Source organism: Seriola aureovittata, chromosome 20 (genome assembly GCF_021018895.1).
Source record: "Seriola aureovittata isolate HTS-2021-v1 ecotype China chromosome 20, ASM2101889v1, whole genome shotgun sequence".
Classification (NCBI taxonomy): Eukaryota; Metazoa; Chordata; class Actinopteri; order Carangiformes; family Carangidae; genus Seriola; species Seriola aureovittata.
Window position 1 is genome coordinate 9,998,055 of NC_079383.1, and position 27,808 is coordinate 10,025,862.

The following is a 27,808-nucleotide window of genomic DNA, read 5'->3' on the forward strand; positions in this document are numbered from 1 at the left end:
TATGCAAATATCAGTGTTTGATACTGGTAAAATTCTACAAAAGGCCTACAACTTCCTTATGTAGATTGATATTAGCATAACAGAAACTGCTACACCCCCCTTGCTCCTTTCAAGTTGCTCTTAGACAAACTGAAGCCATTTGTCTCATGGCTCCCTCAAATTGAGTCCAAATCAAAAATAAGAAAAAAAATAAGAATATAAAATGCAATGCAAAAATAAGAAAATGCAATCAGACATACTCACATACACGTAAATATCTGTCTGCATGATCAGGCACAGAGGATTGTGTGTTCTGCTAACCTTGAGACACTTCAATGTTTTTAAAGAGCTTGAGGGGGTTGCTTGCTCTCCCAAATCTGAGTGTTTGTTAACACATAAACATACAAAGTGTGTCATATACAGCATATATATATATATATATATATACAGTATACACTGTTGCTCATAAAGTTGGAATAAAATATTTTTTACCTCTTTCCATGAAATGATTGTGACAATGTGATTTATTTCATTTCACCTGGGTAATTGGGAAACATTATGTAATCATAGCACCTGTTCAAAAGGGATTACTGATGCATTTAAATAGGATTAAACAGAGGATTGTTCCAACTTTATGGGCAACAGTGTATATATATATGTATGTATATATATGTATAGAGAGAGAGAATATATATATATATATATATATATATATATATTCTCTGTATCATGCTCCCTCTGTACAATTATACAATATTGAAAACAAAATAAAAACCATGTTCTCTTTTCTTTTTAGACATATAAAGTTATGGCACATCTGACTCGTGAAGACTTTCATAGCAAAAATCAGTATTTACAGCCTATCATTATGTCATTTGATTTGAATATCAAATAAGGCATCACTTTATTGTAAACTGATTTGGACATAATGACTCTCTCTCTCTCTCTCTCTCTCTCTTTTTCTGTTTTTTGGCCACTGGCCAAGTCAGATGTAGGTTGGCCTTCATTACTTGGTGCTGAAGTATGAAGCGAGTTGGGTTTGTGTGTGTGTGAGTGCATGTTTTTTCTTCTGTTCTATTATATTTTGTTACCAAGGATATCTATTACCTTATCTTCTTGTTTTCACTATCCACATAATATACTGTATATAATCAAAAACAGGGTAAAGTGAGAAGAAATGATCATACTGGATTATTTTGTTATGGCCTATGCTACTTTATGTATCTATCTAAATAGACAATGTTTTGCTTTGAGTTTTGTGTAGTCTGTGGTGCTCCAATATTTTGTTACCTATAGGTCACAACCATATTTACAGACGTGAAACCTTGTCTCTCAGTAATTAATAACTTGAGTTTGCTGACATCACCTGCTGTGGAAAAACGAGTGCATAACAGTCCCACTGTGTACCCATTATTATACCTTCATCTACCCCCAGCTGAGTGCTCTACTCTCCTGTGGCTCCTCCATCTCTATGATATCACCCTGCTGCTGTGTGGGTGACAGTCAGTGTTAGCCACCTTAGAGATATACTTATCTGTGAGAAGTTTCACTGTCTGGTCAAGCCGCAAACACAGTCACAAAAGAAATGGATGATAAATTAGAATTCCTCATCTCCAGTTTTAGAATTAGTTAAAAGATATCTAATGAAGTTAGAATTCAGGTTGTAAGTAATCATCTTTTTTTTAGATGTAAACACCTCATGCATCTGGCTTCAATTCACTGTTTCATTAATTTAACCCATGCACTTATGTATAACCCCGGTGTGTGTAGATTTTGAGTCACTGTAATGCATGGTGGGCCCTAAAAGCTTTATAACATTGAAATTACAAAAAGAATATGTGCTCATGCAACAAAAGTGTCAGTGGAAATATCGGGTCCAGAAAGATCCAGGGGCTCCAGTTCTAGAGCCAAAGATACACACACACACACACACACACACACACACACACACACACACGTATATATAACTGAACCATCATTATTAAAGTAGGAAATGTTTCACAGGTTTTACAAACATATGGTATGAAATTTGCTCATATAATCGACATTGTGGTGTTTATAATGCCCCTTACAATATGCAGTCCAAACCAATGCCCTTGATCTATGACACTAATGTAAAGTAAAGTTATGTTGTGTTCCAGTTTGTGTTCCGGTTTCCACCAGCAGTTCCAGTGTTGCTCAGCGAAATGTTCAGTAGGATAAAGCTGCCACGAAGGCAACAATTAGCTGGTTGTAAAAAGGAAATTGCCTTATATTGCCTGGCAATAAACTGGTGTTTTGGAGGATTAAAGTGAATAACCAGAGTCAATTAAATTGCAGAAATTCAAAATTGTAGAAAACTCAGTATTACAAATTCTAACACAAAACACTGTGAGCACCCTGGAAAGCAATTAACAGTAAAGAAAAAAAAATGAACATGCCATTATACTTGCCTTTATACTCAAAAATACTGCCTCATCCATTTTTGTTTTGTTTCGTGTTGTATGATGTGTAAACAGTTGTATTATAAAGTAAAATTAACACTGTGAGTTGTGTTAGTGGGCCCCATTTAGCCCTGACAGAATGGAAGGAAATGATTAATACATAGTGAAAAGACTGGCAGTTGATTTAGGATGAGAACTCTTCAGTTCCAAGATGTCTCACAAGTTCACTTTAGGTCTGAGGCCAGGTACAGCAACACAGCTGGTGGGAAATTTGTAGTTCATTCAAGGACTCCTTAGGAGAGCAGATGCCTGCTCATATAAAGACTTGATCCCCTCCTCATATGTCCAAAGTAAAATATCACCACAATGCACATGCTGCTGCATTGTAATATACCGTCCTGTATATCGGTAATACTGTATGCATATTCTGTGGTGTGCATATGTAGTCATGTGAGAGTAAAGCACACTGTAAATAGCACATTAGCAACACCATCACTTGCAGAGCCAATTGCATTTGCTTAACCTGGGCTCAGAAGAAAAATCTAAATCCCAGGACAGATAATCATGAACTGATTGGAGCCCTTCTGTGAACATGTGAGATGTAAATGGCGAGATTTATTCTGGGTCCCCAAACCATTACATATTCAAGCCTCTTTCAAACGACTATACTTAGCAAGAGTACAGCACTCCAAAATTGTTAGATATTAAAGTTTTGAGGCAGATTCAATGGGCCAACAAAAACAGGACTGTGTTGCTGTTGTACTTCCTCTTTGTTACATGCTTGTTTTCATTTGAGTTGATATTATTAGTCTGTCAAGCTTTGGTTGCTCCTATCATGAAGGAAAAAGTGCTCTTTGTGGTAACAGTATCACAGCTGCAATCGGCTCTATCAATTTTTCTAAGCACGCTACGACAGGAAGGCTCCATGTAATGTTATCTTTCTCTGCATCTTGACCAGCGTTCAGCCTTAACCCTGCACACTACACATGCAATAACTACAGTAATCCCGGCATGCTGCATGAGCAAAGCATTTCTGTACCTTAACTCTATGTTTGTAGCCCTTATAAGCCGTCATAAGCAGAATGATCATTGGGTTGGCAAGCAAGGGCAAGCAAAAATGTTTGTTGGACATAATAGTACCTTATCCTAATAGCCACGTTAAGTAGCCTATGCTCTACTATTGAGAAGCTCTCTTGCACACATTACTTGTACATGGAAACACTGTGGCACAGACTCTCTGACCTTAGTATCACCAAAAGAGTTTTAAATACTGTATGTCTTTGACCATAAGCATGAGTTTTTTTAATTAAGAAATTACTGGATTGTGAAAGCCCAACCCTCTAATACACTTCTCTAATATGAGCCTTCTCAATAGATCCTATATATCCCTGCATCCCACATGTACCTCATGAGCACAACATGGCCTTGCAGCTGGTAGGTTTAGACAAGCTCCTGTATTCCTTCCCTCATTCAGTCGTTCATTTATTCCCCCCAAAACCACAAGCGTCCATAACACTCCAACACACCACGGTTTCTTCTGTGGCATACCTGGAGCAGGAGTGCTGTACAAAGATCGTCTATGAGTCTCTTCTTGACACAAGCACTTAACTGTTAGGTTTGTGTATGTGTGTGATGATGAATTGAATGTGTGACCAAAATCAAGCGTTTATGTCTGTTTTAAGGATTTTGCTTGCTTCTACGACTATTTTCCTGGAAATGTTGTTTTTCTCCTCTTCATAGCAAAGGCCTAATGTACTGATCATTAATAGCTTGATTGAAAAGTCCACATTATTGCTTAATCAGTTAATGAAGCCTAGGACAGGAGTTAAGGACAACACTTGAATGCAGTGACAGACAAAGCTTTTGCAGCCAGCTGAATATGAGAAATTCAATACTCCACAATTGTTAATTAACTAATTTTAATTAGCCTGCAATGGCCCTCAATTAAGTTATTTTTGTGATGTTCATGTGTGTAAAAACAATGCCTGGACAAATCAACCTCATTCACTGTTACCATATTCCACAAATGCTATTAAAACACAGACAAAATCAGTAATAATATTAAATAGAGACACAAAAAACATTACATAGAATTTAACAATCTATATGTTTAAGAAAATAAGGTCCTTTTCCGACGAATGAGACAAAACAATTAGATGTGACAGCAGTATTACTACATGATAAAAGTCCAAGTCATCTTGCAGAAGAACTAAAGTCTGTCCTCTTTCGGACAAGCACACACATAACCTCACTGTAAAAGTGAGGCGGAGTGGTGAACGCACTGAGGAGGTGTCTTAAAATGCTGCTCTTCCAATGGCTGCAGGATAGTGGCTCCAAGAAACACCAGAATGTGTTGAAATCAGTGGAAAACTCCACCAACTTCTCTTGAAATACAAAGTAATTAATTTTTTTTCACAAGGAGTCTGAGTAATTAATTTTACATCTGCTCATGTGTGTCACAGGGAGATTATGAGATCATTGTTCCATTAAGAAGATAATGAGGCTTAAGAGAAAAGTGCTGTAGAGGTGATTGCTTGATTGACAAGTGCCTAACACAGGCAGCTATAGTGGTTTTTCCTTGCTTATCCCACCTCATCTTTAAGATGGTGGTGAATGTGAGAAGAATTCTTGGTTTAAAATGTCTCTTGAGGAAAGTATGGGTGGTGTCAATGGCATTAAATCCATGTCTCTAGCACATTAGTACATCAGATACAGTGTAGTAACAGGCATTTTCTCTTTAGATTTATTTCTCTCTTCTTTCATAGTTCTTATTCAGCTCTTATGTTGCTCTGGCAAAGTTTGATGAATCAGGAGGAGTTGAGTCCACATCGTCCCAATGGATGAAGTCCAGAGGTTTAATCAACCCTTGCTGAAACTCTCTGTAACATATAGTATGCTGTTAGAGATCTATGACATTTTTTTACAGTGCAATCTGTAAGCACCAACTGAAAAACTAATGCAAAATTTCCCACATCTCACTGTTAACAGAAAAAATCATTATAGTTAATAAGGTTATTATCAGATAACTAATACAAAATAATAGATACTGATACAAACAGCCAAGTCTACCAATTAATTCTAAATGAATTAAATCATGTAAGAAAAAATGTTTCAACAATTTCCTAAGAAATGCTGTCAGCAAAATAAAGTGCAACTATAGTGAGAACAGTAACAGTCGCTGACTGATAAAATCCATGTTCTGCAACTTCACAATACATCATGAATCATGTTTTCCTTTATCCTTACCCTGAAATCTATTACATAGCAGCTACAAAGAGGAATACTAAAAGGGAGCCTTTCTGTCCACTCTCTCCTCTCATGTCTCTTTCGCACTGTTCTGCTACATTCACCGTGTCCCTGGAGATGTGATGTTATGAGCAAAGCTTGAAGAAACAGTTCAGGTTGTGCAACAGGGTCCCACCCTGGAAATGAGATTGCTAAACCACTAACATCTTTGCAATGGCATCATGTTTCTTTGGAGCTTCAACATCCTACAACAATGGAGCATACAGCTGTACAGTAAAACCATTGTACTAATGCATGCAGCTAAAAATAAGGTTAGTTACATAGACATTTGAGGATAGGCTTACAAATGCTTTGTAACAGAAATCAAGTAGTTTGGTTTGGCACAACACAGTTTGTAGATATTGATTTTGAATTTTAAATCTATGCTTGAAGCAAGAGACACGTGCCCAGGTGGAGAAGGATGTTCTGAAAAAAGCCAAAACAACATTGTACAAGTGAGGATCCACAGTATTTGTTCTTTTTTTTCTGTTTTACTACATTTATTACATTATATACTGTTTGTTTTGCTTCTTTTGCCAACTGTCTATAAGTCAGTCAACAAATAAAATTGTGTTCAAAACACAAGTAAAATTAAATTGATTCCTTAATTTCTGTCATATAATGTTACAATGTCAGATGTTCATGTTTATATTAATCATGGCCAAAGTTTCAAATAATCAGGTAAACCTATATAAAAGTAATCCCTGTGAGACAAAAGCTCAGGTGTCAGACTGCTCTGAACACTAAGTTTCCAATGGGTTTTTCTTCTTTGGTAGAACAGATTACTTTATATGTTCATTCTGAGCTTATCAATGAGCGTAATAGGTCCCTTTATACAAAATCCCCACCAAAACTCCTAATATTGAGTCAGGTTTGTATTCACAGCAGTAAGCAGTGTTCAGCCTTGCAAACTCAATCACAACAGTGACTCGGCTACTGGAAAGCACCAGCTCAGGAGCAGGGACTTTTTTGGGGAAAAGAAACCATAGCCCTTGAGCCAAAACTGGAAGTTCCTGATTCCTAAAAAAACATTTCTGGAAAAGCTACTGCAGTAAAAAAAAAAGGGCAAAAAGGGTCCAAATCTCTAATTCTCTAAAAGTCTTAAAAGTCTCTAATTTTGTTTGGCAAATTAATTTTATTGTGTTTAAAACTTCTTGGAAAATCAGAGGAGTGCAGTTTAAAATTCAAAGTTTCCATTTAACTTTGTAAGTAAGGTTGGGTCATCCACATCTTCATGTATGAACTCTGAATGATAGCTTATGGTTATATGGTGTTATTTCATAAACAAATTACATTATTAGTAGAAAATGATTTGTGTGTGTGTGTGTGTGTGTGTGTGTGTGTGTGTGTGTGTGTGTGTGTGTGTGTGTGTGTATCCGCCACCCCTAAAACTTACAGCCAAATGTGAATTCCCACTGATCCTGTTTCCTGTCCTGCCTGATGGGATACTCAAAAAATAACATAGCTTACAAGTCTGTGTGTGTGTGTGTGTGTGTGTGTCAGGGTAAACATCATGTTGTCCCCCTGTGACCTACCACAGATTATGTTCTCACACTGACACATGCAATAGTGTCCTTTTAAAAATGTGTAAATGTAAAAAGTTCAGATAGACTGTGAGACTGACTATGTATAGTGCACGTGTGTGTTTGTGCCTCTGAGATTTTTTCACCCTGACTATTGTAATAAACCTGTCTAAGTGTGCATTTGTACTTACCCATTTACAATATTGCATGGGGGAGTGAACAAAACACAGAAGGTTTTAGGCCTTTAGCGTCAGCTGAAAATCATGCTTTTATGCCCCAAGAGCTTATGTCTGTCTTTACCTCTCCTCTTTTTCATCTCCTGGATGAAATGAATACACTTAGGCCAAATGCAGTGACGTTGCAAGCTGATAGGTTGTGTGCACGATAAGTGAACTTTGGCTAACCCAGACATAAGGGAACAGGCAATAAAAATCATACGTACACTCCACCTGACAGTCTGTGTAAGGCAGCTTTGTGCCTCTCTTGCTGCTCATTAAAAGATTCTAACCTTACTCAATGTAGCAGCCTCGTTCAGCTGGACAGTGATGAATAATAACCCACTGTGCCTGATGCTAACAATTAATTGAACCAATTTCTAGGTAATGAAACAACAGCTGTGCTTGAAGGAGCATTAGTAGACCCATTTATTAATTGAACACTGTCATGTTATTTTACTTCTATTCTTTCCTTCCTGTCTTCCATTGCTTTCCGTCTCTCTTTCCCTCACTTCCTGCTGATGTAGAAGTTGGAAACCTGAATCATGCCGTTCTGCTTGTTGCTGTCGGGCAAAGACATCAGTGCATCAGGGCAACAACTCTACTCAGCAGCATAACTATTTTCAGTGAACAGTGAATATCACTAACATCATCTAAGTCCAGCTAAGCTCTTAAACTGTCTGTGCTTTTGAGCCTACTTCTTTGACAGGCAGAAATGCTGGGCCTAGCTAAAGCAGTGTTCAGCACACCTAGTCATGTTCAGCAGCACAGTCTATACTGGATAAAGTCTAATGTGCTAAAACGTTAAGCTAATCAAATCCTCAGTTACGTGTTTGCTACCTTAAGTGACTAAATCGGGAATATTTGAGAAATTAAGGAACAAAATATCCAGTTCATATCCATATCCAACTATACTTTTTGGAGTTTTTATCAAACAAGGTTTGACCGAGTCAAGTTGCCTGAATAATACTTAGATAGATTAAATATCAACTGACCCCGATGACTGAACATCTTGATACACAAAAGAGTCAATTAAGAACTTTTTATGAGATTCGACAGCAGCTTTATCCAAGGGGAACATATTGAAATGAGAAAAATAATTAGGCTGTTTGAAAATAGAGAACTTGGAAGCAAATCAATTGATGAAACAATTTGCCCCTTTCTGCTTATTGCAAGCCAGACAACTATACTTCTGAAGAGAATACATACACACACACACACACACACACACCGCACACGTAAATGACACTTACACTTGTGGCTGCAAGCTGCGGAGGAAGTTGTCAATGTGGTCCTGCGGTATGTCCCCGTCCAGATGAGCGAGGTAAGTGTAAAGTTTGACAAAGACGTTGAATGGGATCCTTGCAGCACCACCCTCCTCATCCTCTGTCAGGATCTCACAGGCAAGCTTCAAGGAACTCATGAGGGTCTGAGAGAGTGTATATATAGACACAGAAAATGTGACAGTGGGACTTACTCAAAAAACAGACAGAAAAATACAAAAACATGCATTCAACATTCAAGGATGATCACATCCCACAAGCACACACTACAAATACACTTACATACACACACTAACTCACAGATTGTTAAAAAGAAAACCCTAATCAATACAGAACAGGACTGCCCTCATGTGGTTAAAGCACTCAAGGACCCAATTTACGGTAGTGTGATTTCCAAACTACGGACACTGAGCTTGTAATGTTGCTCATTCTGAGCTGCATTTGCTTTTGCAGTGTAAGTCATCATCCACAAAGTTCTCCATGCGTAAAGATATTCTCTTTGATCTGACTCCGCTGCTCTATCTGCATCATCTGAGCAAAATCCTTCGCTTAATAGCATTGCAAAGATTCATGTAGACAGAGAAAGATTTCTGGAGTCTGGGAACCCTAATGGAGAAATCTAGATCATAGATCTGGATCTAGTCAAAAAATTTGAAAGTGTGAGATTAGCGAATATTGCACTGCTTGTGGATGTCCAGGTGTGCTTAGCCTCACATTAGGTTTTAAGGCTCAAAAGACATGGTATAACATGGTATTTGCATTTATATCTGGCCTTATATAACATCTCACCGCTCCCAGAGCACTGCAGCCCAAGGCAAAAAACTCCATCCAGTCAATTTCTGAGCTGAAACTACCCAGTGACAGCAGGTTCTCCAGCTGATCCATTGGTAGACACAGACCTTTCCATTTCTTCTGTAGTTCCTCCTTGCTGCATGTTTGCCAAGAGGACAGCTATGATTGGGTACAGTAAGTAAGGGTTAGGAGAGTTGAGGAGAAAAAAATCAGGTCATCTAATTTATCAGATGACGAAATAAAAAGCAATATTGGTTCTGGGGAATCTGGCAGCTGTGGATACTTATGATCTGTTTATCAGCAAGCTTTCCTATACTTATGGTAAACCTTTATATATGGGAAGCTATGTAATTAAGACACAGCAGGGATAAATATGAAAGAAGAAGAGTTCTCTCCCATTCAAAGCTGGTAGATTTCTGAGGTTTTTTAAAATATCTATAGTAAACACAGATTAAAATGTTACAAAAAATAACTCTGTAATATTAATATTACTGGGACACAAGACAGAAAAAGAGCGGCATCCAAGTTAAGACTGTGTTGACCTCTAAGAAAATATTACTTGTCAGTAGATGCCAATAGATGCCCCAGGTGATTAAAAAATAGGTTTACAAAAATATGAAGCTTTAGCAATCCGTATGGGGAAACAGGATCACTGAAATATACAGATACAGGAAAAAAACAATATGTGAAAACAAAAGTGGATATTAAAGGTAATACACTAATAATTACATTCAGAGAAGCATATAAGGTAATAAATTACAAGGTGTATCCTGTACAGGACAAGCAATTTAAAAACAGTAAAGCACACTGGAAAATAAGCAGTACATTAAATATATTACTTTTCTTCCAGCAGCAGCAACATGAAGAAAAATATTATGTCATATTATGTATGATCAGTTCTATGAGGTGTGGTCTTGCTCCAGAGAAAATACCTGTTTGTGAAGAGTCTTAAGTAGACCTGGTGTCAGCCCAGTGCCTGTCTTCTGGGTGGCAACATTCATCTCCAACCTGTCCTTGACAGGCAAACACTCTCCTTTAGACAATGCATTGAAGTATCTGGGAGAGGGCAAACACACATTATTAGCACACATATTATTTCACCCTGTTTGTCAGTCATCTCACCTGTTTCCTAAGTATGACAATAAAACACAATGTAAATTGGAAGTTGGTATTAGTCCAATTTAACGGACTAATGGGTAGCATCAATTAAGTCATCATGTGTTGTTGTTTTCTTTGTCTGAAGTTTATTTATATTTTCGAAAATGCAAGGGCATATTGTGGCTTATCTTCCTTCACAGTTTAAATAACATTTTCAGTGAATTTAGGTGTTACTTTAATAGCACATAAACATCTTGTAACCCAGGAGATTGCCTTTGTTTCACCATATGGCTCACTTTATTGTCCTTTGGTGTAAACACTACCAAGCTACAATAGCCAACAAAATAGCAGAGAATATGACAGTCCTTAGGGGTACAAAAAATCTTGAAATATTTAAATTTCATCCGCTACTTTTAAAGTGCCTTTTCTTTGTTGGAGAAAGTCAGATAGTTTAAACGCTGAAGTAACATGGAAGCTCATGGGATCCAATTATAGCAAGTCAATGCAAAAATGAAAGATGCACAGGTGAAAAGGGCCTGTCTTATTGCACAGTGATGCTGCCTGGAGAAACTGTTTATGGTACTGTTTAAGAAATCAAGATTGGAATAAAACACAATCACGTCTCTTCTATCTGAACCACTGCTGACAGACATTAAGACTTACGCCGCAGACCAAAGCAGCAAATCCACGGGCTGTGTTCGGATGGCTGCCTTGGTGAAGTTTTTGAGGATGTCAGGCAGCTCAGGAGGTATGCTGATTTGTTGGGCACAGTACATTGTGTCCAGGACAGACATGGCTGCAATATAAAACACTGCAATATAGTACATTGAGATCTAGCCAATATCAGGTCTAAGAGAAACAAAAAAAAGAAAAAAAAAAGTGGTAGCTCCCTGGCCACTTACATCTACCCACACTTACAATAACAACCCCATTAACATAGAAATTCAATTATGGTTCTTTGGAGGTTGCTATCCGATGTTGCTATTATACTGAGGGGGTTTGAGAAGAATAGGTAAACACCATGAAAGCATGTTTCAAGCTCAAAAAGCTACAGATATGTATATTTCCTGGTAGCAAGCTGTTTCTGCAAGATATAAGGAGCTATGCTGGAGAAGATCTCATTCATAAGGAAACGGGATACTTATCATCATTTTACATATTTCCTTGAATGAGAAATACAGCAAGAAAGCAAAACGATATTATAATGTCTCTGGCTCTGGCATTAGCCACCCGACTAGCGGTGTGTTTATAATAACAATTGCTGTCTGTGAAGGTTCTCAGTCATCCAAATTATGGTTGTCCAGGAAAAAGTTGAACTGGACAACTGGACTTGGTTGTAGAAGTCCAGTTGCCCTCGATTAAACTTTTCTTGGAGTAACAGTTCCTAAATCTTCTCCATAAACAGTGACTAAAGAAACAAATTTTAAGACACCATGTTAGCTTAGAGTCGCTAGGTTAGTTACCTACAGTAGCTACGCTTACGAGCAGAGATGTTTTAAAATCGGGTCAGACCAAGAAAGTATTTCTGTGCTGACACAGTATTTCTATTGTTTTTACTTATGGAAACCACAACAAACAATTTTGTCTGAATCTCTGAATTTATATACCTAACTTTCCTTAACTTTAACTGAGCTATTGTGGTCATAGTGCTACTCGAACTAAGTTGGCAAATATTGGCATAGAATCAAAAGGCATTTCTATGACTGTTAAAATAGCTTGCGCATTAAACACTGTAACGTTACCTGCACTGTTGAATAATGAATGTGAACGAAAAATCGCAGAAAGGTGGAATTAAATATGTGTGACTAGCTCAAATAAAGACCATTTGTGCCTGGCACCTGAAATGTGTTTGTGTATCATCGTCGCATAGCAACAGCGCTCTTCTTTGGTTTTTAAAGGTGCCTGAAACACATTACCGCCCCCTTCTATTTCGGAAATTGGATGAAGGCTAATTAACTTTTCCGAATTTTGACTGTTTACTCATCGAACATTAATTTAAAAAAATGTTTGGTGCGCCATACCGCTCAGGACAAAGGGACATTATTATGTCTATTATGTTTTTGTCTCCTCCCGTCTTAATTATTGTACTGTGTGCAACCCTAAGTGATCAAGGTCTGCCACTACTACTCAACACTCATCATTATTAATACTATCATCATTAGCAACAATAATACACCTAAGAATATCTATATTATTATTATAAAATCCAGTCTGACAATGCATGAATACAACAGTAGGCTATACACAGGTGTTCCTGGTCACTCTCTTCTCCCCCATTTCCCCAACCAGTCTAGGCTGATCACCCTGTCCCGTTCCGTTAGGGTTTTTCCTTCTCCTCTGGGAACTGTTGGGTTTCTCTCTAAAATATAAGTTTTTGATCTTACCCTGTAACGATAAAGTATGTTGATTTGGCGGTATATAAACAGAATTGAACTGAATTTAACTAACTATACAAAAAATGTACAGCTGGAAGACTGGACACTTCACAATTTGATATAGGAAGTATTACATTGAATTTTTTCAACATTGAAGAGGTCACTTGTCTTTGTAATGTCTAGGAAATGTAGCCTATTGAAAACAGGCTATGATAACGTTGACATAGTTCATTATCTGTTCTAAAAGTGGTAAAAATCAGTGCAACCATTAATGCGTCTTTATTGACAAATTTGAGTTAGAACTGTTGCAAACCAGGTGACACACATTCGAACCAACACATTATGACAGACATCATTCTGTGTCAACACACACATTTATTGAAGTGATGCCATAAACGGGCAAAACATCATATTGAAGATTTTATTATTAAACAGGTTCTTGAAAATACAGGTTTACACAGACTGTGATTAGAAAATAATAGTACAACTACCAGTATTTGGTATCCAGACTGACATGGACAATTTAAAAAAGCAGAATATCCCCCAACCACAATAGTAGCTGAGCAACTATGATAGACCAGAGACAAATTCATACTTATGCAATAGCCACACATGCACATTCAAACAATCACTGTCAGGTCACATACACTGGCAAGTGCAAATTTGTTCTAGCACATGTATAAATCAAGTCAAGAAGGTAGAATCTGCTTGTGAAATCCCTTTCAGATTCAGCTAACTTAATATCTAATGAGAGCCATGTAATACAAACAGCACAGCGTTTCCTCTCCAAGGTTCTTACAGTGGTACACAGGGCAAACAAAATGTGTTTAAAAAGTAATTATTAAACAATGATAAGGATGGAGTCTAGCGAAAACAACACAGGTTACATGGACTAGATAATGGACTACCTCAACGTGCTAGTCCCCTTTTACCCTTCCCAAATATCTCTTTCTCCACTTGCTTGATACAAAAATAAAACTGTGCTTCCCCAAAAACCCACCCTGGACACTGCTGTGCCTATAAAACTATCTAGAATCAGATTCCCCACTGACAACTTCAGACACAGACTGCTGTTTCCAACAAATTATTACCCCATAAGCCTCTATTCCCTTAACCCCCCCCCCCCCGGACGAGACTTGGGCCAAGTCATCATTTGAAAGGCCTTCAAGTGCAGTTTTACAATTGACAGTTTGTGTAACACAATGGAACCAACTGTACTGTCCACCTCAAAGCACAAAGACAAATCTCTCATAAAATATTCAGACAAAAGCAGTTACTCAAAGATAACTGAAATTATGTGTAATTGGACCAGCTCTGTCCATGGCTGGCAACCCCAAAAGCATTGTTGTGCTACAGATTAGTGTGAAGGGCAACTTTTTGAGGTAATGCGAATGGGCAAATTCATGTTTAAAATTATGCAAACATTATTTTTAACCTTTCCATACATGCCACTTTCTACAATATTGATAGTAGTAATAACTGAGTGTTAAGACCCAGGTAATATGATTTCATGGTTGAAATGCATCTAAGAGGAAAATGTGAATGTGGGCAACTTCTTGTATCAATACTGGCTAAGGACTCAGGAACTTGGAATCAAACTAAAAGAAATGAATGTACATACAGCAGTGGAACATACAGACCAATGTATGAGAAAGAGATAATGCTGGATGGTCCATGGGATTTTATCTTTCTCAATGTTTATTGAGCATATACCTCCAAATGATTTTAAGTGGGTGATCCTGTGCTGCTGTTTAATGTAGCACTTATATACTTTTGGGAGACCAGGCCTGCCCCGGTACAAAACCCAAGGTGATCAGCTGGTCAGTCACAGGGCTCTGTCTTTTCCTGATTCTATCTCTTGCCCCTTTTATTACCAGCAGGGGGCTTCTTGAGCTGGAGAAGAGGCCCTCCTGTGCCAAAGCCTGCAGCAGGTGGATTAGAAACCCCAAAGGTCAGACCGGCCGAGGGGTTGATGCCAGGGTTACTGAAGTTGAAGCCTGAGCTGCTGCTGCTACCAAAACCTATAACAGCAAGAGAATGCACACAGATAAGTAAACAGATAAGAAAGGTTAAAGAAGAATAAAAAAGGTTAGAGAAAACAAAAGTAATGGAAAAGATTAATGACAATTAAGTATACCCAGGTAATATAGAGACTGTAGCATTCGCTAAAGTGTGAACAGATTTTGTCCACTTGGTGTAAAACCCCAGATCCTAACGTGTTGTGGCCAAACTGACAGCACACTTGCGTAAAATGCCTACAAGACCATAAAAGGATGATGTTGGCAAAGCCTACTTATTTCAGGAAACCAGATAAACTATATATATTATATTAGTAGTATAGTATTTGCACCATAGTATAGTATTATTTTGAAGGTCAGGAATAGCTTTATACAGGAAGTTTGTCCAACCGCTTCTGATAGCATATGCTCAGGGAAATATCGCAACTCTGGAGGTACATTTGCAAACACTTGTCTACTCTGACTCTAGTTGGACTATACTTTTTCTAGTTGCTGTAATTTTTGGGGGCTAGCGTGAAGGGGGTATATACAGTATGTATGTACCTGCACTCAGACTGCCTCCTGTGGGCTTACTGGTGGAGGAGAAGGCAAAAGAAGACCCCCCAGTCCCCACCCCACCAAATCCTGGCCCACCACCAAAACCTGTGGGAGAAAGTGACATGGAAGTAAGTTTGGGCAAAGCACACACTACACTACACTACACTAGGAACGAATACAAGCAGCAGTGCCTCAGAAGTACACATAGGCAGGCATTAGCTAATGTATATGCAAAACAACTACCACAACCTAATCAGTACAGCACTATGCAGGTTCTAACTTCTGATAGGAGACTGGAGAAAAAATACGAGCCACAGTACGCTGCATGGCAAAGCAAGGGTCAAAGGGGAAAAAAACACAAGACGATGAATTTCACACCAGCTACAAGAGAACACACCAACTTGGTGTGCGTTCAGACCACTTGTTCCCACACTGTCAAGTGGATTTGCCAGTTGACATGCGAAAGTATAGTAACAACATATATATGTAGAATTGTTTTAGGAAACTTTTTTTTTTTTTCAGCCAAATTTATCTTCAGTTAGGACAAAAATTTTCCAACTTATCACATGTAAAGGTAAACACAGCAAGGGCTGGCTCAGTTTTCGTGTGGTGTGAACGCACCTGACCTCTTGTATGAGGAAGAACAGAAAAAAATAAATTGCCAAGCTGCACCACTCTCTCAGACACATACACACTGCCTATATATTCTTTCATAAAAAAAGAACAGAAAGGCCTCAAACAAAAATGTTGCTTGGCATTGGAGTGTGTAAAGGAAAGGCAAAAAAAAAAAAAAGGGAATATTCATTTTATTTATTTATTTATTTTTAAAAAAGGCAGAGGTAATACCTCCAAGGGTAGAAGAGCCCAAGCTAGTGCCCACTGCCGAGGCAAAGGGGTTTCCAAACCCTGCCCCCAAGGGTGCCTGGGTCCCTAAGGCACGGAGAGAGAGCATATTCTTTACTCCTCTGAATGTGTTGTGTGTGCATGTGATTTAAATCATGTTCCTCAGCTCCTTTGACAAAAAAACCTTGTGAGAACGTTCACCATAACAACAAATTATGTATTTTGTGACTTGCACTATCACACAAAATTATAAAATTGTCTTTTCTGTACATAGCTTTAAAGTTTTACATGTATCTGCAAAAAACAGAATGTCTGCAGTGAATGGTGTAAGAGGAAAGTAGGAACATCAAAAAACTGCAGCAGCTGAGTACTACTCTATACAACCCCCACATGGTCATTTAGAAATACAATACTACAGTATAACTGCAGAATCAGGCAATACACCATGCCTCTACAACAGCAATGCACACATATATGTACTTTACATATATTGTTTTAAAAGATTTAAACTATAACATCCCAGTTAATCAGCATTAGTTATTGTAACTGACAAAAAATGCTGCTAGTTCTTTCACTCAGAAACTTGTCTTTTTTTCTTTATGCAATTTTTTTTCTATGTAATCAAATTTTGCAAAGCTTCCAATTAGTCTGCATTATTAAAACAACTTCAGTCAAAAAGAAACAAGGACAAACGTTTCTTTGTTTAAAAATTGATTTATTTTCAATTTAATATGCAATTCCACTTACATAAAACACAAACAAACAGTTTAGAACAGAATTGATTGTTAATTGCTAACTGCTACTGCATTTGACAAGTTTCCAAATTTTCAAGATTTCTGAGAGTGAATGAACTAGCATACGCCAAAGAAATGCATCACACAATAGTTGAATATAGCTTAAAAGGCACACCATATTATATATTAAATATACTGTTATCAACAGGCATTGGTTATATAAGTTTAAACACACTCATCTACAAGTAAAAGCACTCGAGATTTAGATAAAAAAAATGTGAATTTGGCATCTATGGCTGCCTCTCAGTGTAAAATGATCAAAATAAATGAAACTTAGTGATATGTTACAGTTTGCCTGTGGAAGATTATGTGGTCAAGTTTTGGGTCATCCTTCCAACAGGAACAGATTGACCTTTGTGGTTTGTGTTTACTTGAACACTTCACCAGTGTATCCTTAGACATAATCACAGCCAAAATGTGTGGTTAATGGTCTTTTTGTTTTTAAACACAAAACTGCACCTTGGATAAATCTACACGATTGCAGGCTACAAATACTTTCCTTTCTTGGATCAAGTCAGACTTAAGTGAGGTGACTGTTTAACATATTGAAAGAGATCAGTATAGTTTTCAGATAAACATTAGCAGATGTGTAGCTCGTCAGACATAAAAATAAAAAAATAAAAACCTCAAATAGTAGTACCTCCTGGAAGCAACATACAGAAAAACCACTACAAAAGCAGCATAAAGTAAGCGCATGATAAAGAGTCAAAAGGAAATGAATATGAGAAAATAAGTAACAGTCAAAACGGTAATAGCCAACCACTCAAAAGACCAGACTCTCTGATTTCCTGGATGTTTGACTAATCAGGCCCATGTTGGTGAACTGCTGTCTTGAAGCTCAACATCAGACAGGAAGATACCATATAAACAATTCAGACTTATTATTGAATTTCAAAATAACTCAAGCTGATTTTAGCACAGGAGGCAAATTGTGTTGCTAGTACTGTACCATCTATAAACAAACAAATAATCACATTTCAATTCCTTCACTTGTTTAAAAAAGAGGCAAATGGGATCACTCTCGCTGTTGTAATGGCATTCAAGAAAATACAGCAGTCAGCATTTGCATAAATATTACTGACAGATATTGAGAAGATACCTAACATACAGGTGGCTAAATATTTACTATCACCTCCAAGCTCCAAACAGCTTTGAAATACCAATAATTATCATTATTGTGCCATGTATGAATGTAGAGATCTGGAAGACAATATGTTGAATTGTAAGCTAAACTACACAAAAGAAAAAATTCTGAACAACTTGGGAATCCAGCTACATCCAAAACTATCTTAATCCTAAAATTTTAGAGTTGTTTAACAGAGGACTGGAATGTCCAAAGCAGCAATTTATCAATTAACACAGCGGTTTCATCACAAGAAAATAATCATTTAGGTTCACTGAGCACCACTGTAACTAGCAGGAATATACAGATGAGTGCTAGAGAGTGAACTGAAAAACTTAATTTTTCTGTCCTTACTCCTCTGAGTGCCAATAACACTGAGCTCTCATGAGAGTCTGCATCAAGCAACACTGTTTCATTTCATCATAAAACAGTGGGAAATAAAACCCCACACAATAAAGAGATGAGGACATGCAATCTGACTACACTCACCTGTCTTTTTCATTTGGCACAAATGGATCTTACTGGCACTGAAGGACCAGTGTAAGCAGCAAAAACCATTCTTCTCCTCTCAACTACCAAACAAATTGGGCTAAACAAGAGAGATTTTCTACACAATCAAGTAACTTAATTCGGCAGAAGTCTGTACAAAGTACCGCCACCGTGGATAAAATACCTGAAATTACAACTTGTGAACAGCACTCTACATTTTCATTTAACTGAACTGAGCATGAAATGATCCAGCCCTCTTACACTGACAGTAGCCCTTAGGTGAAATAGCTTAAATCAAGTAACAGTTTGGCTTCAAACAACCAAACCAATGAAATGTGTTTTAGTATTGAACAGTATGATAATACAGAGTCCTTTTTATCACTGCCAACTATTCATATTATACATGAACCTTCAACATACACAACTTCAGCTCTTTGTTCACAACACTTGATTGTATACAAACACACTGAGCATACTGGTTCATTTAGTCCAGCAACAAGTGACAAAGAAGCAGGCTATTTTACAAGGTTATCGGTTTCACATCCACTTCAAGACCAAGTTCATGCAGTAATGGAAAAACAATTTCTTTGTTTCAATTTACAGTTCAGGTAATTAAATAGATTATATCTTCAGTCCTGAGTCTTTTGGCACCTTCCACCTTATGTCCATTGAGGCACAAATCTGAACAAGCTTGTGGCCTACACGATCATCCACCACACCAACAAAGTGGGTTAAACAATAATCTGCCTTAAGTAAGTAGCACCCATCTGCATGGTTAGTGTTGTATGTGCTGTGATACTGGCCACTCTTGACTATGCCATTCCAATTATGGACTAAGCTATGCACATTTACAAAAGAAATAAACTAAAAATAAATAGGTAAATAAATACTGAAGAGACCAAGACATCCACTTATGATCAGGCTTTGTTATGAGTCAAATATGAGAGAATGACCACTATTTGGCAATAGGGATGGGAATTTTGCTAAATATTATTGACATTACAAACAGCAATCATGTAACCTAGTTCCCAACTCTGGGGTTAACAGACTGGCAATGCTATGTGTTAGAAACAAGTTGCAGTGTTTTAAAACAGTGCAATGCAGCTTTTTTTATACAGCTAGCATACCCAGAGCACATAGGATTACACTACACAAAAGATGAGACACCAATTTGGCTTCACATAAAATAAAAACTGGAAAGCAACACAAAAACAGATGCCAAGATAGTGTACACTTTTACCACAGAAGTGGATCTTACCTACTGTGACAGCAGGCCATGTTTGTGAAGTGCAATGGACCAATGGATTTATGAAATATCCCCATCCCTACTCGGCACATACTTAAATGAGCTTGATGGTTATTCATAATAGCCTCTGCTTGCCCTGCTTTACGATCAAATGTATGCAAATGTTCAAATATTATACTGAAAAAAAGTCACATTCATTGTCTGGGTATGATTTTTATGATAAAGAAGCTTAAGAAAAATTTGCAAATGAAACCTGACTTAAGCACAAGTTTTTGTAATTTGCCATGTGAGAAATTTTAAACCACGCTGCCTTTGTAACCCCATCCAATTAAAATATTGCTTTCAATCTTCTGAATTAAGACTTTACTACACTTTATTTAACTTTACAAGAAAAAAATACATCAGAACACTCTAATATACATAGTAGCTTAGTTTGTTAATCAAAAGTGGGTGCCCTGATATGCCAGTAAAATGGCCTACAAACCAAAGCCTACAAAAAAGGCTGAAAATTTGTTTAACACCTCAGAGATGTGGCAATAACTATAATGGAAACTACTCTTAACCAAGATATTTTATTTGTAAAATGTTTAATAAATGTTCATTTGTGTGCCATTGAGTGCTGAAGTGGCTGAAACAATAGGGTCTGCTCAGTTATAATATTAGTGTGTCGGGCATATTTAAATATTTTTGGGATGTACTATCAAAAATTCCTAAAAATGTCAATTTGCCAACACACCTCTGACTCTGAATAAGCACTAAGTGTGTTCAAACTGCTCAGTCTTCACCTGTCTTCTTATGCTCGATATTAATACTGTGTAGAATAATATTTATCAATACGGTTTTGTGGGTGGGCTGGGGGTGGGGGGTGAATTATTTAGATTATGGCTAAAATTGGGCCAAGACCCACATACTGAGACCCTGAACAAGAGAAACTGCAGCTTCTACAAACAATGGAAACAGCATCTTTATATAAATTCTCTTCTAAAAAATGTTGAGGAGTCTTGTATTTTCAGTGACGTAAGCTGATGCCAATTGGCACCTGATTAATTGGAGGTTCCCTACATGGAAGAGACCTCTTGACAGTTGGACTAAAGAGAGTAGGAGCTACATTATTATAAATTTATGTTATACACTGACTGATCATCTAAACACATTCTTTTCACAGCAAACGTCTAATGCTCCTAACCCCACTACATAACAACCTTCAGTGAGTCGGCTCATTTCAAGCATTGAATAAAAAAGTCCTAACTCAAATGATATATAGAAGCTCTAATAATAACTTTGAGATTCAAGTGAATAAAATTGAGATAGCTGGACTTTCTCTCCTATCATATAATTTCTTCAAACATGTCAGCCTTGTGTACCTGCTCTTATATCCCAAATGAGAGGGCACAGAGAGAAAGAGAGAAATGAGGTGAAGGAATTTGTTATATCCTTGGTATTACTGAAAGTGCATAACATTCAGTGTTTGTTTGTACAGGATTGGCACCAACATTGCCAGATTCACACTGTATCCATCTATAAAATGTCACTCTGGTATTGTAAGGCGCATTACATAAACATGCCTAACTCTTGAACGGAGTCAAGAGAGACATGATGGAAAGGCAGCACAAAGGTTTCCTGTCAGAGTTTAGCAACAGATTTCTCCTCTCCCCCTTTCTCCCTCTTTTTAGCCTCTTCTCTTTCATTAGAGAAAGTACAGACAAAACAGCTTTGCACCAGCTAAGCCTTTTTTTTTTTTTTTTTTTTTTTTTTTTTTTTAAATTGTTCTGTCCCCTTTTGGCCTTTCCACTCCCAAATTATCTAAATTAGAGCTTACTCATCCCGTCATCTCCAATTTTTCTTTTTTTTTTTTTTACATTTTTTCTCCTCTCCCTCCTTTATACTCTTTAACAAAGTGAAGAGGATGAGAAGAACTTTTTAGAACTTGTAGGCAGTCAGACCTGGAGTTGGCTGCTGTTGCTGGGTCAAGGTGGCTGCCATGGCAACCGCTGCAGCGTTGGGCACACTGGAAAATGGGGCAGGCCCTGTTGTGACTCGTGGCGTACTTTGCCACTTCCTGTTGGATGCCCGTTTGGACTCAAAGACGTCTGTGGAGTCTTCAAGGAAGGCCCGACGATAGGAAAGGTACTGGTGCTTCAAGATCTGCAATGCAAGACATGACAGAGGAAAAGATGTTTAAAAAACTATAATTAACATGTTGCCCACATATGTAAAACAAGAACTTCCCATGACTATCTTGTTTGGTGTTGTAGTGTAGTGTGGGTTAGGGTGTAGTGAGAGAGGCTCTAGTCTCTAAACAACACAGAACCCTCCTGTGCCCAAGTCTAAAATTTCTGATAAGGACAATTCAGACGAGGAATCAGCAGGTGTTGAATTTGCTTCAATAAAATCAAAGACCTACACATTCAGACAGGAATGGCTCACGCAGTTCACGTGGCTAACATATAGCAAAGAAAAAAGCGTCTTGTATTGTGTACTGCTCTCAGTGTGGTCCGACATTTGCGGGGAAAACAAAGTTTGCTGTGTCCACCGCACACTTCAAACATGAAACCCTAGGCAAGCACAGCAACAGCTTGAAACATAAACAATGCAGGGACAGATGCTCTGAGGGAAATGCAGTGCCTATGGCAACAGCCTTTCATAGACAGGAATCTATGAATCGGTCTGCAGAAGAGGCTGAAATGATGATAAAATTCAACACCATCTATCAAATTGCAAAGGAAGAGTTGCCATTCATGATTTTTTTCTCTTAAGGGACTACCTCATTTTGTGACTTTCATTTAAAATAAAACAACACTGTTATTTCTGTAAATGTTCTGTTTATTATCACAGCATTTATCAATAATACAGTTAAAATTGAAAAAAAACATGAATGTGTTGCGTTGCATGTCGATTTAAGTGGTGCTCCTAAATTTTGTGGTGGTGCTCCTAGATTTTTCAAAAAGGAGCACCAGCGCTACTAGTGGAAAAAGTTAGTCTGGAGCCCTGAAGCAGGAGGAAAAGAACTGACCTTGACATTTTCATGAACTGACTGGAGCTGGGCAGCCTGTGCAACAAATGTCTGGTACAACTTCTGCATGGCCAAAGTGAGGTCTGGAAAACACACCCAACAATATCATCATCTGTGAGCACATTTGTGGTGAGTTCATGAAAAAAATTGTTTTGTTTTTTTTATAAAATCAGTGTTTAACTTGGTTCTTAACATAACAATAATATAAAATAAATAAAATATAAAAGAATATATTGACTAATGCTGATTTAGAAAACCTGGAAAATACATTTTACCAACTTTCCAGAGTTGTGTTAAAAGTGAGATAAATGTCCACTTACCCTGAGGAGTGATGTGGGAGCCACTGCTCTGTGTTGTCAGGTGATTCTCCAACTCTTCTATCTGCTGTCGGTACTGCTGCAACTGCACCTCAAACTGCTCCACCAGGCTGCGGAAATAACTAATCACAGAAAAATCACAGTTTCATATTTGTCAAATCCATGAAGTGATAAAAGCTGACACACAGCCGAGACAAGTGATGAGAGACATATTAGCTTGACAGGAAAAGAAGCCGACAATCATAATTAGATGAATATTTAGTGCTTTCTCATAGTACTCAAATGCAACAGATCACAAAAGTTTTAGTTGAAGACAAATGCAAAAAGAAAGAATGAATGAATGAAGAATAAATCACTCTGAAGTAAATCACTCTGAATGCACCGTCTTTGATTTGTTTTGGGACTACTATCTGGAAGCTTACTTACTCGGATGGAGCAGTGTTCTCATGTTGAAGTCCAGGGGGAGTCTTTTGTGTGCGTAGTGCTATATCAGCATTTTTCAGTTCCTTTATAGGGAAGGAAACAGGAATGTCAAATTTCTGTTAAAACGGATAATCTATAGATCCTCTTTCCTCAGGATTCCATTTCATTCTAGGAGATCACTTTCAACATTTTCAGTTAATGAGGTGTGAGTAACACACAATAACCTAGATAATTAAGGACCTCTCATTTCAAGTCTTATTTGAAAGAACTAGATTTGTCTATAACTATACCTTTGGGAAAATACTATCTACATCCATGTTGGTTTAGAGCTGGAGCATTTTCAGTGAATGGCTGAAAATATTCAATAGTATGTACAGTTCAAGTGAATGGGAAAGTGGTCTGAGACTTTTGGGCCCCACTGTACATACAATGAACCTTTGACTATGTAAAATGCATGCATCAGAAGTAAAAAAGACTAGCAAGATGTCATTTAGGCTTGTGTGTGCAGATTTTTTTTTTTTTTTTTTTTTACCTGCGCCGTCTCAAGCTTCAGTTTGTCAATAGCTAGAGCTTGGCGCTGCAAACCACTGGCACTGACAGAGAGAAGCTGTTTGAGACTCTTGATGTCATCTTGGACTTTAGAAATGGCCTTAGATGACATCCTGCTGATGTCCTCCTGAACCTGTTTCTGCTCTTTCACAAATTTTCTATAAAAAAAAAGAAGATAGACCATTAAATTACCTGCACAAAATATTTTCAAAAAATACATTAAAAGGACACCAGTGCCAAGTACTTATATCTTAATTAAATGTGAATTATTGATTTTACGTGGCAATTAGCCAGCACTTGGAAAAAACACCTGAACACATTAAATTAGATTTAATTTGGATTACATTGCCAGACTTGATCTAACTTTATGACTATGAACTAGCTATGTTTACAACATATAGCCCAAATCAGCCATGTCTCTTTTAGAACAATAGCACTACTGATGAAACAGCTTAACATTTTTTAACAAATGAGATAATTCTTCCGTGCCAAACAATGTTCACAGAGGCTTGTGAGCCAGCAAACAGTGAATCAAATCCTGTAATATACATATATAATATATACACATACAAGACTTACTGGAAATTCTCGACATCCTGACAAATGACTGGGGGCAGGTTCTCATCTTTTAAAGCTTTACTGTCCCTAAGGGAGAGAAAGAATGTTTTTCATCATTATAACAAACTGTATAGTCTTCACTAATCAGGTATACATTTACAGGACTGGAAGCCATTGAATGCCTCTCAGAGAAAAGTTGTTAACATTTTTCCACTTAATAAAGAACAATGTGTATGTTGGTCAACAAGACTTACTGTGCATTGGTTCCAGATGATGTGTCGCTCTTACTCTCAGACGAAGTGCTGAAGTCGACCCCACCCAGGCCAACACTGGGGGCAGGGGCTACTGATACTGCTGTGGAGGTAGACAGCAGAGAGCCCAACGTTAAACCACCTCCTCCAAGAGTGGTCTGACCCAAACCTAAAAGACCAAATAAACACATAGGTTATAACAATACAATATTGTTAAAATTGAGAACAAATGCTTAAATATACCTCAATAAAGACAATTGAGTCATAATCAAAACCACTGTAGTTGCAATGATATAAAACACCAATGTCCTCATTGTAAATCAAGAGGTCACAGCGCTATGTTAAGGTCACAACCAATTTGCTTTACCTAGTTTCCACAAACTACAAAAACCCTTAACTTCTTATTACCTTCCTTGCATGGAATTACTTCACTATACAAATTACATAGCCCTTGGCAACTTCAGCTCAAATCACTTATCATGTGAGAACATGCCAAGACTATCCATTTGCATCCCACCTGTAGACACAGTACTGGAGAAGAGACCCCCGCCCAGTGATGGGCCTGTTGAGGCTGCTGTGGTGTTTGTTGTGGCACCAAGACCAAGGGTGAAGGACGTGGCTGCAGGCTGCTGTGGAGCTGTGGACGTCAGGACAGAGCCAAATGATAAACCTGCACCAGCAGGGGCTGCTGAGGAGGTGGTAGCAGTGGTGGTGAGGGAGAATGGTGTTGCTGAGGCGGTGGGCTTGTTGAAAGCCAAGCTAAAGCCGGTGGAGGGAGCTGTAGTGGCTGAAAGAAAGTATAAGTACAAATTAAGGTTATAACCTGTTATCATTAACTTTCCTTCCACAATCTTACTTCTAAAACATCTCATTAACACAAACATACCTAATGTAAGGCCTGTAGCAGGTGCAGCTGCGCCTAAAAGGGAACATCATCACAACATAAGACAAAATGCAGACATGTTAATTACTGATAATTTTGTCACTCGCCAGTAGGCGTATTTTATATAAGTGTGACATTATTACTTGAGGCAGGTGTGTTGAATGAGAACCCTCCAGTAGGTTTCTGACCAAAGAGAGTGCCTCCTAGGCCAAGAGACGGAGTGGTGGTGCTGGTGGTGGGGGCAGGGATGGCGGCTGCTGTACCCAGAGCAGTCCCGAAAGAGAAGCCACCAGTACTGGCTGCAGGTGCACTAAAAAGGAAGAAGGCATTAAATTCAGTCATATGACCACAGTTCTTCCATGATCCCAGAATTGAGTTGCAATCTAAGAACAGATGAATAATCTGTCATTGGCACAGTAATACAGGCATGCCCTCTTACTTTTTACCTTACACATCTTAATTGTTACATACACTCCAAAGGCTACAGATGATCTGCACCAATGTTAAACGTGGATCAAAGTGAAACCTGTGATACCCTTGCAGTTAAGAATGTAACGCCAAATTTTCCGTTAGTTATCAGGTCAAGCCACAAGAGCACAACGGAAAGAAGTTCAAACATAAAGTAACCATTACCAATCTTTCTCGTTAGTGTGCTACATCATGCAACACAAATGTCATGAAAGTTTGGTTACAGTTAGTTGGTTGGTTGTGGAAATAATGTTAGACTCAGGTTACAGTTGAGAGGAAACATATTGACGGGTACACAACACCGCCTTACGTCAGGTTAACTTTGGCTATGCTAAAGTTAGCTAAATACGCTTTTGAAATCTGCCATTACCTGGTTACTGCCCCAAATGTGAATCCACCACCCGTATTGGTGGAACCAAGAGTTCCTGATCCAAAGTTAAAGCCAGACATTTTCTTTTAAGAGGCACACATTTATCATCAATTAACTATTTCCACTTCACCCACTCATCAAGAGGATCAGCGAGCAAACCAGCATCACAGCTAACACGCTAGTTAGCTCTGAAAGATGCCCGCGTGAGGGCCAAATCCGCGGTCGTATCTTCACTCAAAACATTTTTGGCAAAATTGTCGCCCTTCACAAATAAGCGGACCTTCTCAGCGGTAGCCTGCTATGTTTTCTCCCCTTACACCTCTGTTTTTTAGATTTTTAAAGCAGCCAAATATCGTAGGATGAATTCTCGCATGGTGCTACTTTTCCTATTGCCCGCCTGGTATTTCCCGAATGCTATTGCATTTCGGGTAATCTTTCTGTCAACTACGTTTCCCGTCGTTCCTATCGCTGTTTTCGTAGCGCGTGATGCTTCACACATGCGCAAGTACCAACTTTGGTACTGTCTTGCGGACGTTTCCAACAAAACCGTCCAGTAACAATCGTAACGACAAAAGACCCCAATTTGATTCCGGTATTTCTTTCAAAATAAAAGACAATTTGAAACTTAAAAATTGTGGCAGATGCATGTATCAGGCAAAACTTGTGCTTTGTCATTTTTGGCATTTGCTCTATTTTATTTATAAAATGATGATTTTTTTTGCCAATACTATATGGACCTCAGGAGCATATTATACACTGAAACAATAGTGGACCTTAATGCAACACCTGTATCATAACCTGATCTTGAGGTCCAATCTTAAAAAGTAGCCCTCAGTTGAAATACATGTATTGTACATATATGATGTAATTTTCTAAATAAGGTTGTGATTAATCAAAACTAAACAAAGTTATTACTAATTATTAATACAGAGAATTAGTTATATTCGGACCCC

General features: G+C 38.0%; 2 protein-coding genes across 6 annotated transcripts; both read right to left on the reverse strand.

Annotated features, from left to right (window-relative positions):
* Positions 1-4,302: 4,302 nt before the first annotated feature.
* Positions 4,303-12,485, reverse strand: ropn1l (rhophilin associated tail protein 1-like). 3 transcript variants are annotated; one of them, XM_056364544.1, is made up of 6 exons: positions 12,341-12,485; positions 11,262-11,409; positions 10,433-10,556; positions 9,498-9,659; positions 8,679-8,854; positions 4,303-5,281 (listed from the first exon to the last, which is right to left on the reverse strand). In XM_056364544.1, the coding sequence occupies exons 2-6, from the start codon at positions 11,390-11,392 to the stop codon at positions 5,182-5,184; spliced, it is 693 nt and encodes a 230-aa protein (XP_056220519.1). In that variant the 5' UTR covers positions 11,393-11,409; positions 12,341-12,485; the 3' UTR covers positions 4,303-5,181. The 3 variants fall into 3 exon arrangements, with proteins under 3 accessions (XP_056220519.1, XP_056220518.1, XP_056220521.1); XM_056364543.1 differs by having other exon boundaries at positions 11,262-11,394; positions 12,341-12,483; XM_056364546.1 differs by lacking the exon at positions 4,303-5,281 and adding an exon at positions 7,828-7,988 and having other exon boundaries at positions 11,262-11,394; positions 12,341-12,484.
* An 843-nt stretch (positions 12,486-13,328) lies between these two features.
* Positions 13,329-27,277, reverse strand: nup58 (nucleoporin 58). 3 transcript variants are annotated; one of them, XM_056364232.1, is made up of 14 exons: positions 26,856-27,277; positions 26,161-26,327; positions 26,021-26,053; positions 25,652-25,921; positions 25,138-25,303; positions 24,905-24,970; positions 24,309-24,483; positions 23,780-23,859; positions 23,357-23,475; positions 23,037-23,119; positions 21,967-22,168; positions 16,375-16,458; positions 15,535-15,633; positions 13,329-14,994 (listed from the first exon to the last, which is right to left on the reverse strand). In XM_056364232.1, the coding sequence occupies exons 1-14, from the start codon at positions 26,933-26,935 to the stop codon at positions 14,825-14,827; spliced, it is 1,794 nt and encodes a 597-aa protein (XP_056220207.1). In that variant the 5' UTR covers positions 26,936-27,277; the 3' UTR covers positions 13,329-14,824. The 3 variants fall into 3 exon arrangements, with proteins under 3 accessions (XP_056220207.1, XP_056220208.1, XP_056220209.1); XM_056364233.1 differs by lacking the exon at positions 16,375-16,458; XM_056364234.1 differs by lacking the exons at positions 15,535-15,633; positions 16,375-16,458.
* Positions 27,278-27,808: the final 531 nt, after the last annotated feature.